This window comes from Atta cephalotes, assembly GCF_000143395.1.
Source record: "Atta cephalotes unplaced genomic scaffold scaffold00058, whole genome shotgun sequence".
NCBI classification, from domain to species: Eukaryota; Metazoa; Arthropoda; class Insecta; order Hymenoptera; family Formicidae; genus Atta; species Atta cephalotes.
This window is the reverse complement of record NW_012130122.1, coordinates 1,281,802-1,293,364: the sequence shown is the minus strand read 5'-3', so window position 1 is coordinate 1,293,364 and position 11,563 is coordinate 1,281,802. Positions and strand designations below refer to the sequence as shown.

The window sequence follows — 11,563 nt, the reverse complement described above, 5'->3', positions numbered from 1 at the left end:
TCTTGAGACTTCCACGGGTCCTTTCTAAAGATTATATGTTTCACAGGTTTCTTCCATGTCCAGATCCATTCTTGGAATGCCAACGTTTCGTAAACCTTGCAGTTCACTTCATCAGGGCAAGGAGCAGCCTGATACAGTATCACGTACGAAACGTTGACATTTCAAGAATGGATCTGGACACGGAAGAAATCCGCGAAACGCATAATCTTTATATATATATATTTTGTATATATTCATAGATACATATTTCTAAATATTAACTTAACATAAAATAAATAGATTATCGTTTATTTAATATTATCTGATATATTTCTAATTAAATATTTCTAATAAATAAAATACAGAAAATTAATTTTTACATGTAATTATTATATATGCTAATAAGAATTTATTAATAAGAATGTTATATATGCTAATAAGAAAAATTTTTGGCAAACAAGTTTTATAGCTGCCAATTTGCCTGACAGCTAATAAAACGTAATTTTCATTAATGAATATGATCATCGAATTGGAAAATAAAGAGAAAATGTACATTATATCTCATTTCACACATATTAATCCGTATTAATTTGCTATAATAAATATAAATAAAGATAAAAAATTTTAATACATTTAAAGATTAAGGACTTGTAAAAAATATATATATTCAATAATGCTTCTAAATTAATTACATTAACAATAAAAGTCGATACGTCAAATTTTAAAACAAGCAAATCTCTTAATACACATCTCGGCATATACCAACGCAAGACAGCTAATATTTTAATCATATATATAACAATTAGAAAAATACACATAACAATTAGAAAAATGAATATTTCGACCTTAAATTAGGTCTTCAGTATTACAAAATTACATATCCAAAATTACGCATATAATACATTATCGCAACACACTATAAAGAGTTTGATGTCCCGTTATAATTTGTAAGAATTCAAAATAATAATGTTCACGACAAGTTATCTTTTCTAAGTAAAATGTTCCAAGAAAAGGTAGTCGGATATTGTATTCATCGTATTGTATTCATAAATAATTGTCTATTAAAATTCAGTCAATTAGTCATATCGTTAGTCTCTTTAGTTATTCACATATATAATTTCCAAATAGTGGAATGAATATAGTTATATTAATAATTCAGAATTACAATTAAGAAAGTACAATAATATTATAGCTATGTGCAATAACTTTTGTGAGTCCTATTAGGATGTGGTGAACTTGTGTTAACGAATAAAACTATTAGAGACTATATGTTAAACTCATTGTCAGATCATGACAATACAATTTATAAACAATTTTCGTCGAAAAGCTGAGAGAAAGGATAACATTGGAGTTAAGTGAGGAAAACTATATTAAGCAAAAAAAAATATGCTTCGGGTAAGCGTTCTGTATCATTTTGTATGTTAATAGCCTTGATTTGTTTTTTAATGTATATCATTTCAGACATGAGTTTTTTTTGATTCTGAATCTAACAAAAAAATATTCTCTCAATCTAATTCATGTCCATATTTCAACTAATGTTCCGACACTAGCGTATGTGAGCTTTTGAGTCTCTTAATATTCGCTTTATGTTTCTTTAATCTTTAATTTTAACTTTCCTTTTCGTCTAATCTACATATGAAACGTCACATTCGAGACAACTTATTTTATATATCAATTTATCAACATTACAATGTTGTTCCATCTTGTCTAATTTATCCTTATCTCATCTAAGACAGATTCTGCTGTTAATTGTGGAGAAGATTATATCTAAAGCTATTAGAGAGTAGACACTGATCATGGACTCAATATTTTTCTTATGATATTCTGGATATTCTGTGCAAGGAAAAAAATTCTGTCAAGCTGCCTACTTCGAGCTATCACTCCTTTTTTATGTTCTATGTATGTTGAGTAGTTAGATTTGTAATTTAAATAACGTCCCGAATTCATCGGTTTCCTATAATTATCGAATCTTATGAGACTCTCGACAATCCTTAAACTAAGAAGTCAAGAAAATCCACAATATCCTTATAATTATGCTCAACTGTGAATTTCAGTCTGTCATGATTCGAGTTAAACTGATCCAATATTTCGCAGGACATCAAACTCTTTATAGTATTTGTGATAATGTATTATATGCGTAATTCTGAATATGTAATTTTGTAATACTGAAGATGACCTAATTTAAGGTCGAAACGTTCATTTTTCTAATTGTTATATGATTAAAATATAAAAGATTAGTTGTGAACATCTTTGATGTGGTGTATGCTGTTAAGAGAGACGTGCTCGTTTCAATTATGTTAAACATTCTAGCACAAAAATTCTAGCATAAAAATTCATACCTGATAAGACGTAAATGGGTTTCTATGATGTTGTTCAAAACTTCATTGAAATTTTTGTATGAAATCAAATTAGTTAAACGGCATCTAAAGTTTTCTAACTGGCCACAAATGTGAAGAATTATTAAAATTAGAAAAATATCTACACTCATGTAAATGATACCTGCTAATAAAGTCGTAAAGCTATGAATAAAAAATGTCAATTCAAATTGCGGACTCTTATCTGTGTTATAAAAATGATAAGTCTTCAACGGCAACGGTTTGTTCACACCCGTGAAATTCGTTATTACGTATACTACCGGAATGCCAAAACAAGGTGGAATAATTACTGCGAGAATCGCTATTGAAATGAAAACATATCCAATTATCATAATTAATCGTGCTGTTTGTGCTTGTTTTATCATCACATTTCTTTCTTTATCTTGTTTAAATGCTATCCAATCTTCCGCCATCATGTTTACAATTGACAATATAACTTAAAAATATAAATAACTATAGATAAAACATAAGCATTGCTAAAGGCGTTAAAGTGAATTATTCGAACATATGTTGCTATTTGTAAACTATTATACATAAAAAAAAGAATTATACATATTTTATTATTTATTTTCATGTATGTTGATATGTAAAAGTAAATTATACACAATTCTTGTTTTCTTATTATAATCTACAATACATTACTAATTATAATTATTTGTCATAAGATTTAACAAAGTATCGAAATATAACACTAAATATTTCATTTTATATAATTCTGGACATACCCGTTTGTTTCCGTCGCATAATGATGTATTTCACTGATATTACCAGTAGCGGTAACATTGTATGTAAATTATCTATTACAAGTACCATATTACCCCAAACTTCTATAACTGCGTACATCATCGGAATATTACAAATAAACATTAATAAAATAAAAATGATGCCGACCCAAATTTTGGACCACAAACTTTTTTCAGTGCATTTGTTGGGTTTAGGCCACAAACCCACCATTTTAAATCCAAAACGATGTAGATTAACAGCCCACAAAAAATCTAATAATTTTTATACGATATAAGCGATTTGAATAAAATAATTGCAAATTAACTTTTAAATTTTTATGTTTATATGGAACAAAAATTAACGATACTGAAATATCTCAAGAATATATTTACAATACAAAATTATAAAAATTTTTTTTGCTGTATACATTAAATGCGACCAATAATGTAACATGAAATTAGTACCTTTGTATCCTGGAGATTTTATAATAATATCCATGTCGAAAACTAGAACATGAAACTCTCGTTCTTTTCCCGATTTGATGCAGAGTGATTATTACGCATGCTCTCCATATAAATGTAAAAACTCAGCACCCTTGTTAAATGTGGATAATATAGCATTAAATATTAAGAATGCTGTAACTACTGATCTCTAACTAATAATAAGAAAATTCTATAAACGTTCAATTTATAAAAGGCGTTTATGTCTAGTCTAATAAAATACGAGACAGAAAATATTGCGTGACATCGTAAGTTTACCGAACACACTTGAACAATTTTTTTTATGTTGCATATTGCTCCATTATATATGCATCTTCTGCGAAACGAGAAATAACATCATTGCATTTTTAATATGACATTCTATAGTCACAAAAATTGCATTAAAGAAAAGAGATAATATAAAATTGCATATGTTACGCATATCTTCAAATATCTCTTTTAGAGACTTATCGAGTGTTGCAGCAAACGTGAGCGAATATAATATTATCTTTATGCTATAAGTATATTATAATTTGTAATTCATAATTTTATTTCTAATGATAAAATTTTGATGTCTTATAACTGCAATTTTCTTATAACGTATATAGCTTTCAATGATCTAGCAACATCCTTGCTATGAGATAACCAATTTGATCTGACATTTCTGTTCATTGAAGATAAAGACAGCCGATCAATTCTTTTTTTAAGTGATAAATTTGAATTAAGTGATAAAATTGACATGGATGCACTAACGTAATTACATCTTACAACGTTGATTTGATAAAACACGATAGCACTAAAAATTGATGAAATGTTATTATTACGTATAATCTAATTCAAAAGCAAACATTAAAGAGAAATTTATCTATTTTATAATTATTATATTTTATAATTAATTATATTTTATAATTATTATTATTTTATAATATTATATTTTATATAATTATTATTTTATAATTTTATACAAATTCTTAGTTTTCTCTTAAATGTAATGCACATGAACCTAATCACTATTGAATTGTTCCTATGCAATGAAAGTATTCATCACATTTCAAAATGCTTAATGGCATATTGTTTATAATAAACAATAATTATATATATAATATTATATATATAATAAACAAAACATAATTTTATTTTTTAAATATGATAACAATAAATTTCTACGCATTTTCTCAGTAGGTAGAAAATTTTTTACTTGTAACTATGCAAATTGTAATCATGAATCTATATTTTTACACTTATGTAGTATGTTGAATATTAATATATCATCTTCAGCCATGTTTTGTCAATAGGAATGATATGTAGCCAATCGATGATTTTAATATCTAAAATTAATTATTATTGTTATTTCCTGACATTTAAATATACACCAATATCGATTTTATGTACGTGTATATATAAAAATCAAGGTGATTAATTGTGATGATTTTAATTTGTATTATAAATTTGTATTGTTTTAATTTAATCTTATAAATGTGTGACAATCATTACATGAATCATTATTTAATTTATATTATAATAGCGTTTGCAGCTATAATCTATAATCTGGTTTATATATTTGGTAATTTTCGCAAATTTTAATTAACGGAAAATTGATTACTAATAATCATCAAATAAATGCGTATTCACCCGATCTATCGAATGTAAGCGTGTTGCGAGATACGACTGCTCAGCACGAAAATGTAAGGTTTGTTCACGTCGTATACTCCAACATGCTTCAACATGTTTTTACCATAGCTCCTATTCACTCTAATGAGCACGTTTGAGTGAATATGGTAGAAGCTATGGTTGGAGGAAGTTGGAGCATGTTGAAGCATACGATGCGAACAAACCTTATTTTCTTTCGTCGCTTATGCGACCAAATTGCTATTGTCATTTATACTAAATAATTACCCTATATATTTAGCAACTTACAATATTGGTTGTACGTTATGGTCGCCACGCGCTTACATTTGGCGGTAGACAGAATGAATTATTCGGCGATTAAATAATGAATTTTTTGTTAACTATTGCAAAAATTGTAAAATGATACGAGGGCAAGTCAATAAGTTTTTAGAAAAACATAGTAAAACATAGTAAAACACATTTTTTTTGATCGATTCATTTTTATTTCTGAACATAATCTCCTTTCAGCTCGATACACTTGATCCAATGATTCTTCAACTTTTTCAAGCCATCCGAATAATATGATTTGTCCAACCCTTCAAAATAAGCCTCTGTTTCGGCGATGAGCTGCTCTCTGGTGGTGAATCTTTTTCCTCCGAACCATTTCTTCAGGTTTGGAGATAGGAAATACTCGTAGAGGGGTTAAATCTGACAAATATGCTGGATGGGGAAGCAATTCGTAGCGAAATTCATTAAATTTGACCATGCCGGGCACATGTGAATCCGTGCATTGTCTTGATGGAAGAACTCTTTCTTTTTCGCCAAATGGGGACGTTTTTTCTTTAAAATGTTGTTGAATGGTCCAATAAAGCTGCGTAGTAATCGCCATTGATCGTTTACTTCGACGGAAGATAATCGATATGAATTATATCGCGTGCATCCCAAAAAATTGCTATCACCTTTATGGTCTTCGCTTTCTTCGGAGATGGTTCGCCCGGTGAAGTCTATTGTTTTGACTGTTCTTCTCGGGTGTGAAGTAATGGATCCATGTTTCGTCCACAGTAATGAATCGACGCAGAAATTCATCTGGATTACGTTGAAACATCTCCAAACATTGTTTTGAAATCGTCACATGGTCGCGCTTATGATCCACAGTGAGCAAATGTGGCACCTAGCTTCGTCGATAGCTTTTTTATACCCAATTGTTCATGCAAAATTGAAATCACTATGTCATGTGAGGCTTGTGGCCTCAACAAGCTTTCACTCGTTCAATTCATCAGTCAAAACAATACCGACTTTATTCGATGATTTCTGGCGTAGTAGCCTCAATTAGAGTCCTGAATGAGGTGTATTACATGTGGATGTACCACGTTTAAATTCATTCACTCAATTGTATACAATCACAAATACTGGTGCAGGTGTGCCATGAACATTATCCAACTCAGCTTTGAGATCTCAGATTTTCTTTCGGTGTTAAACCTTTCATATAGATGTTTGATCACTGCATGAAACTCATTTTTTTCCATTTTGCAAAAAATATAAAAGTTGTTCGTTTTAATTACAGAAATGAAACCACGCGATGAATTCCGCTCAAAATTTGACAGTAATCAGCTGAGAGACGCTATTTATCTAAAAGTAATGTGACATGGCACTGCAAATGCCCACTGATAAATTTTCTAAGAACTTATTGACTTGCTCTCGTACAGGATTTTTTGCTTAGTTTAATCTACTTGCTTTTAAATAGGCTACATTTAATATTAACCATCCAGCTGCATATATAAGTATATAGTATAAATATGTGTATGCTATATATTGTACACACAAGCGCGCGCGCACGATGAGAGGGAGGGGAGAGAGAGGGAAGGGGGAGGGAAAGAGGAGGAGGGGAGAAAGAGAAATTACATAAAAAGTAAAATATTTCGTTAAACAGAAACGAAATAAAATTAAAGTGACAAAATTATAAATAATCTTACATTGCAAAAAGTAGCCATTGTTAGTGGAAAAATCTTTCCTGCAGTGATATAAAAAGGATATTTAGCTCGTATCATTAACATAATAAGATTTCTTGCCTTACTTGATTTCAACTTGTACCATTCAAGATCGCACACTGCACGATATACAGCATTGCTCTTAATAAATGTATATGAGAAAATATATTAATATTCATGCCATATCAATGAGGATTATTTCCAAAAGTATTAGTAATAATTGATTGAAATTTAATTAATTTCTTACTTTTTGTAAAAATAAAAAAAATTAAAAACAGAAACATGTTATACAACTCAAATGAATTTGCATGCTGTTTAACTTTTATTCAGAACTGAACATTTAACATGCATAAGAATATATATAACAATATATATAACAAAATAAATTATTAATAGTTTTTCTTAAATGTGATAACAAAATTTAATCTCTTTAATGTGATAACAAATTTGATAATAAATAACATTATAAGCAACAATATAAGCAAAAAAATACTTGTTAGATATACAGATATACATGAAAATTATTTGATCTAAGCATAAAATATAATAAATTTATTTATATACATTATTTATATACGTTATTTATATACATTATTTATGCACATTATACATATAACTTACTTGTTCTGTTATAATTTCTCCTGCTCCACAATAGAGAAAAGTATTCATTAATAAAATAACAAGAAGTAATAGTGAGAAATATCCTTGCGCGATATCAGCTTTATCTACATTTTTGTCTGTAAATATCTGAAATACATAAATTATAGGAAAGCATAAAGAAGCATACTACATCTGTTATGAAATATTTCTCAAATTTATTTTACTGAATCTTACAATAGTAAATAAAAAACCACTTAGGCAAAATACAATGCCAAAATGAAATATCAATGCTAACATCATTACAGAATATGTATTTTCAATATTGTCAGCAAACCTACAAGAATAAAAAAAATATTAAATAATTATCACATCAATTCAATAAGACACTATATATATATTCAGAGCTACATATTTCTAAACATTAACCTAAACATAAAATAAACAGATTATCATTCATTTAATATTATCTAATATATTTCTAATTAAATATTTCTAATAAATAAAGTGCACAAAATTAATGTAATTATTATATTATGCAATTATTATATGTATATGCTAATAAGAATATTTTTGACAAACAAGTTTTATAGCTGCCAATTTGCCTGGGAATAAAACATAATAAAGTTTTCAATGAATATGATCGCCGAATTGGAAAATAAAGAGAAAATGTATATTATATCTCTTTTCACTTATTAATGATTAATCCGTAATTTGTTATAATAAATATAAATGAAGATAAAAAATTTTAATACATTTAAAGATTAAGAAGGATTTGTAAAAAATTTATTCAATAACGCTTCTAAATTAATTATGTTGAACGTTCTAGCATATTAAAAATTCATACCTGATAAGACGTAAATGGGTTTCTATGATGTTGTTCAAAACTTCATTGAAATTTTTACATGAAATCAAATCAGTTAAACGGCATCTAAAGTTTTCTAACTGGCCACAAATGTGAAGAATTATTAAAATTAGAAAAATATCTACACACATGTAAATGATACCTCCTAATAAAGTCGTAAAGCTATGAATAAAAAATGTCAATTCAAATTGCGGACTCTTATCTGTATTGTAAAAATGATAAGTCTTCAACGGTAACGGTTTATTCACACCCGTAAAATTCGTTATTACGTATATTACCGGAATGCCGAAACAAGGTGGAATGATTACTGCGAGAACCGCTACTATCATGAAAACATATCCAATTATCATAATTAATCGTGCTGTTTGTGCTTGTTTTATCATCACATTTCTCTCTTTATCTTGTTTAAATGCTATCCAATCTTCCGCCATCATGTTTACAATTGACAATATAACTTAAAAATATAAATAATTATAGGTAAAATATAAGTAAAATATTTGCTAAAGATGTTAAAATAGTGAATTATTTGGACATATGTTGCTATTTGTAAACTACTATATATTAAAGAAAAAGAATTATACATATTTTATTATTTATTTTCATGTACGTTGATATGTAAAAGTAAATCATACATAATGCTTGTGTTCTTATTATAATCCAATATATTTCTAATTATTTGTCATAAAATGATTTAACAAAGTGACAGAATATAATACTAAATATTTTATTTTATATAATTCTGGACATACCCGTTTGTTTCCGTCGCATAATGATGTATCTCACTGATATTATCAGTTGCGGTAATGTTGTATGTAAATTATCTATTACAAGTACCATATTACCCCAAACTTCTATAACTGCATATATCATCGGAACATTAGAAATAAATATTAACAAAATAAAAATGATGCCAATCCAAATTTCGGACCACAAACTTTTCTCAGTGCATTTGTTAGGTTTAGGCCACAAGCCTATCATTTTAAATCCAAAACGATGTAGATTAACAGCCCACAAAAAATCTAATAATTTTTGTATTATGTAAGCCATTTGAATAAAATAATTGCAAATTAATTTTTAAATTTTTATGTTTATACGGAACAAAAATTAACGATACTGAAATATCTCAAGAATATATTTACAATACAAAATTATAAAAATTTTTGTCCTGTATACGATCAATTAAATGCGACCAATAATGTATTATAACATGAAATTAGTACCTTTGTATCCTGGAGATTTTGTAATATCCATGTCGAAAATTAGAATGAAGAAGATCTTGTTCTTTTCAAGGTTTGATGCAGAATGATTATTACGCATGCTCTCCATACAAATGTAAAAACTCAGCACCCTTGTTAAATGTGGATAACATGGCATTAAATATTAAGAATGCTCTGACTACTGATCTCTAACTACTGATAAGAAAATTCTATAAACGTTCAATTTATAAAAGGCGTTTATGTCTAGTCTAATAAAATACGAGACAGAAAATATTGCGTGACATCGTAAGTTTGCCGAACACACTTGAACAATTTTTTTTATGTTGCATATTGCTCCATTATATATGTATCTTCTGCGAAACGAGAAATAACATCATTGCATTTTTAATATGACATTCTATAGCCACAAAAATTGTATTAAAGAAAAGAGATAATATAAAATTGCATATGTTACGCATATCTTCAAATATCTCTTTTAAAGACTTATCACTTGTTGCAAACGTGAGCGAATATAATATTATCTTTACACTATAAGTATATTATAATTTGTTAATTCATAGTTCTATTTCTAATGATAAAATTTCGATCTTGTAACTGCAATTTTCTTATAACGTATGTAATTTTCAATGATCTGGCAATCTTCTTGCTATGAGATAACCAAATTGTTTTAACATTTTTCTGTTCGAAAACAAAATAGCTTTTCTTAAAATTGATGTAAGTGATAAAACTGACATACAGGTACCAATGTAGTTACATTCTTGTCACGTTCATAAAACACGAATAAAAACACGAATAAAAATTGATGAAATTATCTATACAATCTAATTGCAATACATTGAAGAGAAATTTATAGATTTCTGATTTCTTTTTAAACGTAATGCACAGATATAATGTTTATCGAATTATTCCTGCGCAATGAAAATATTATAAAATGTTTAATATAATTTATAAGACATAACAATATAGACAAAACAATTATATTTCTTAAATATTACAATAGAATGTATTTTATCGGTCGGAAATTTTCACTCAGCTATGTAATATTATAGTCACGAGCATATTTATTTTACGTTATTATAATGTAATATGTTAAATTTTAATGTATCTTCAGCCACGTTTTGTCAATAGAAATGATATATAGCCGATTGATTTTAATATCTAAAATTAATTATTATTGTTATTTTCTAATATTTGAGTATGCGTTACTAATATCGATTCTAATTTAATTTATGTTATTACAATCAGTTTTTAAAAATCATTTTATAAATATGTGATAATATCATAAATGTGTGATAATTTTTGTATACATCGTCATTAAATTTATGTTACAATAATATTTGTGGTTATAATCTCTATTATACATAGGTAGATATATGTGGTTATCGTAATCGAAATGTAATAAATATTTAACATTCTCCTCTTAGTTATATTTTACTTTAACAAAAATCAACAGCAAAAGTAAGTGTTGTAAATAATGAACTTTTGTTTATTAAAACGATAGAAAATATGATAATTTATATTCCGAGAAAACTGCAGATGAATATACAGATTTTAAATATCTTTATTGCAAAAGAAAATAGTTTATTGGGTTAACGAATATCACTTTTATGTACTCATTTTTTAACTTTCTTAATATATTCATAAAAAAAGTTGTTTTATTTTATCAACATTAAACAAGTATTATTAAATAAGGTTTTTGCATACAAACTATAAAATGAATAGTATTGTACGT

General features: G+C 27.3%; 3 protein-coding genes across 3 annotated transcripts; all 3 read right to left on the bottom strand.

The window, feature by feature from the left end:
- Positions 1 to 2,299: 2,299 nt before the first annotated feature.
- On the bottom strand, positions 2,300 to 3,575 carry LOC105623532. Its single transcript, XM_012204924.1, has 3 exons — positions 3,542 to 3,575; positions 3,080 to 3,349; positions 2,300 to 2,790 (listed from the first exon to the last, which is right to left on the bottom strand). Exons 1-3 carry the CDS (start codon positions 3,573 to 3,575, stop codon positions 2,300 to 2,302), a joined length of 795 nt encoding a protein of 264 aa, XP_012060314.1.
- A 1,255-nt stretch (positions 3,576 to 4,830) lies between these two features.
- LOC105623531 (odorant receptor 43a-like) lies at positions 4,831 to 7,821 on the bottom strand. The gene is made up of 3 exons (XM_012204923.1): positions 7,774 to 7,821; positions 7,138 to 7,293; positions 4,831 to 4,884 (listed from the first exon to the last, which is right to left on the bottom strand). The coding sequence occupies exons 1-3, from the start codon at positions 7,819 to 7,821 to the stop codon at positions 4,831 to 4,833; spliced, it is 258 nt and encodes an 85-aa protein (XP_012060313.1).
- A 753-nt stretch (positions 7,822 to 8,574) lies between these two features.
- LOC105623530 lies at positions 8,575 to 9,865 on the bottom strand. The gene is made up of 3 exons (XM_012204922.1): positions 9,835 to 9,865; positions 9,364 to 9,633; positions 8,575 to 9,068 (listed from the first exon to the last, which is right to left on the bottom strand). The coding sequence occupies exons 1-3, from the start codon at positions 9,863 to 9,865 to the stop codon at positions 8,575 to 8,577; spliced, it is 795 nt and encodes a 264-aa protein (XP_012060312.1).
- Positions 9,866 to 11,563: the final 1,698 nt, after the last annotated feature.

Coding starts and splice junctions, on each gene's coding strand:
- LOC105623532 (XM_012204924.1), bottom strand. CDS start 3,575: ATGGATATTATTATAAAATCTCCAGGATACAAAG. Junction 3,350..3,541: donor AAAATCTCCAGGATACAAAG/GTACTAATTTCA, acceptor AAAAATTATTAG/ATTTTTTGTGGGCTGTTAAT. Junction 2,791..3,079: donor TATGCGACGGAAACAAACGG/GTATGTCCAGAA, acceptor TATATTTTTAAG/TTATATTGTCAATTGTAAAC.
- LOC105623531 (XM_012204923.1), bottom strand. CDS start 7,821: ATGAATACTTTTCTCTATTGTGGAGCAGGAGAAATTATAACAGAACAA. Junction 7,294..7,773: donor GAGAAATTATAACAGAACAA/GTAAGTTATATG, acceptor ACATTTATTAAG/AGCAATGCTGTATATCGTGC. Junction 4,885..7,137: donor CAATGGCTACTTTTTGCAAT/GTAAGATTATTT, acceptor AATTAATTTTAG/ATATTAAAATCATCGATTGG.
- LOC105623530 (XM_012204922.1), bottom strand. CDS start 9,865: ATGGATATTACAAAATCTCCAGGATACAAAG. Junction 9,634..9,834: donor AAAATCTCCAGGATACAAAG/GTACTAATTTCA, acceptor AAAAATTATTAG/ATTTTTTGTGGGCTGTTAAT. Junction 9,069..9,363: donor TATGCGACGGAAACAAACGG/GTATGTCCAGAA, acceptor TATATTTTTAAG/TTATATTGTCAATTGTAAAC.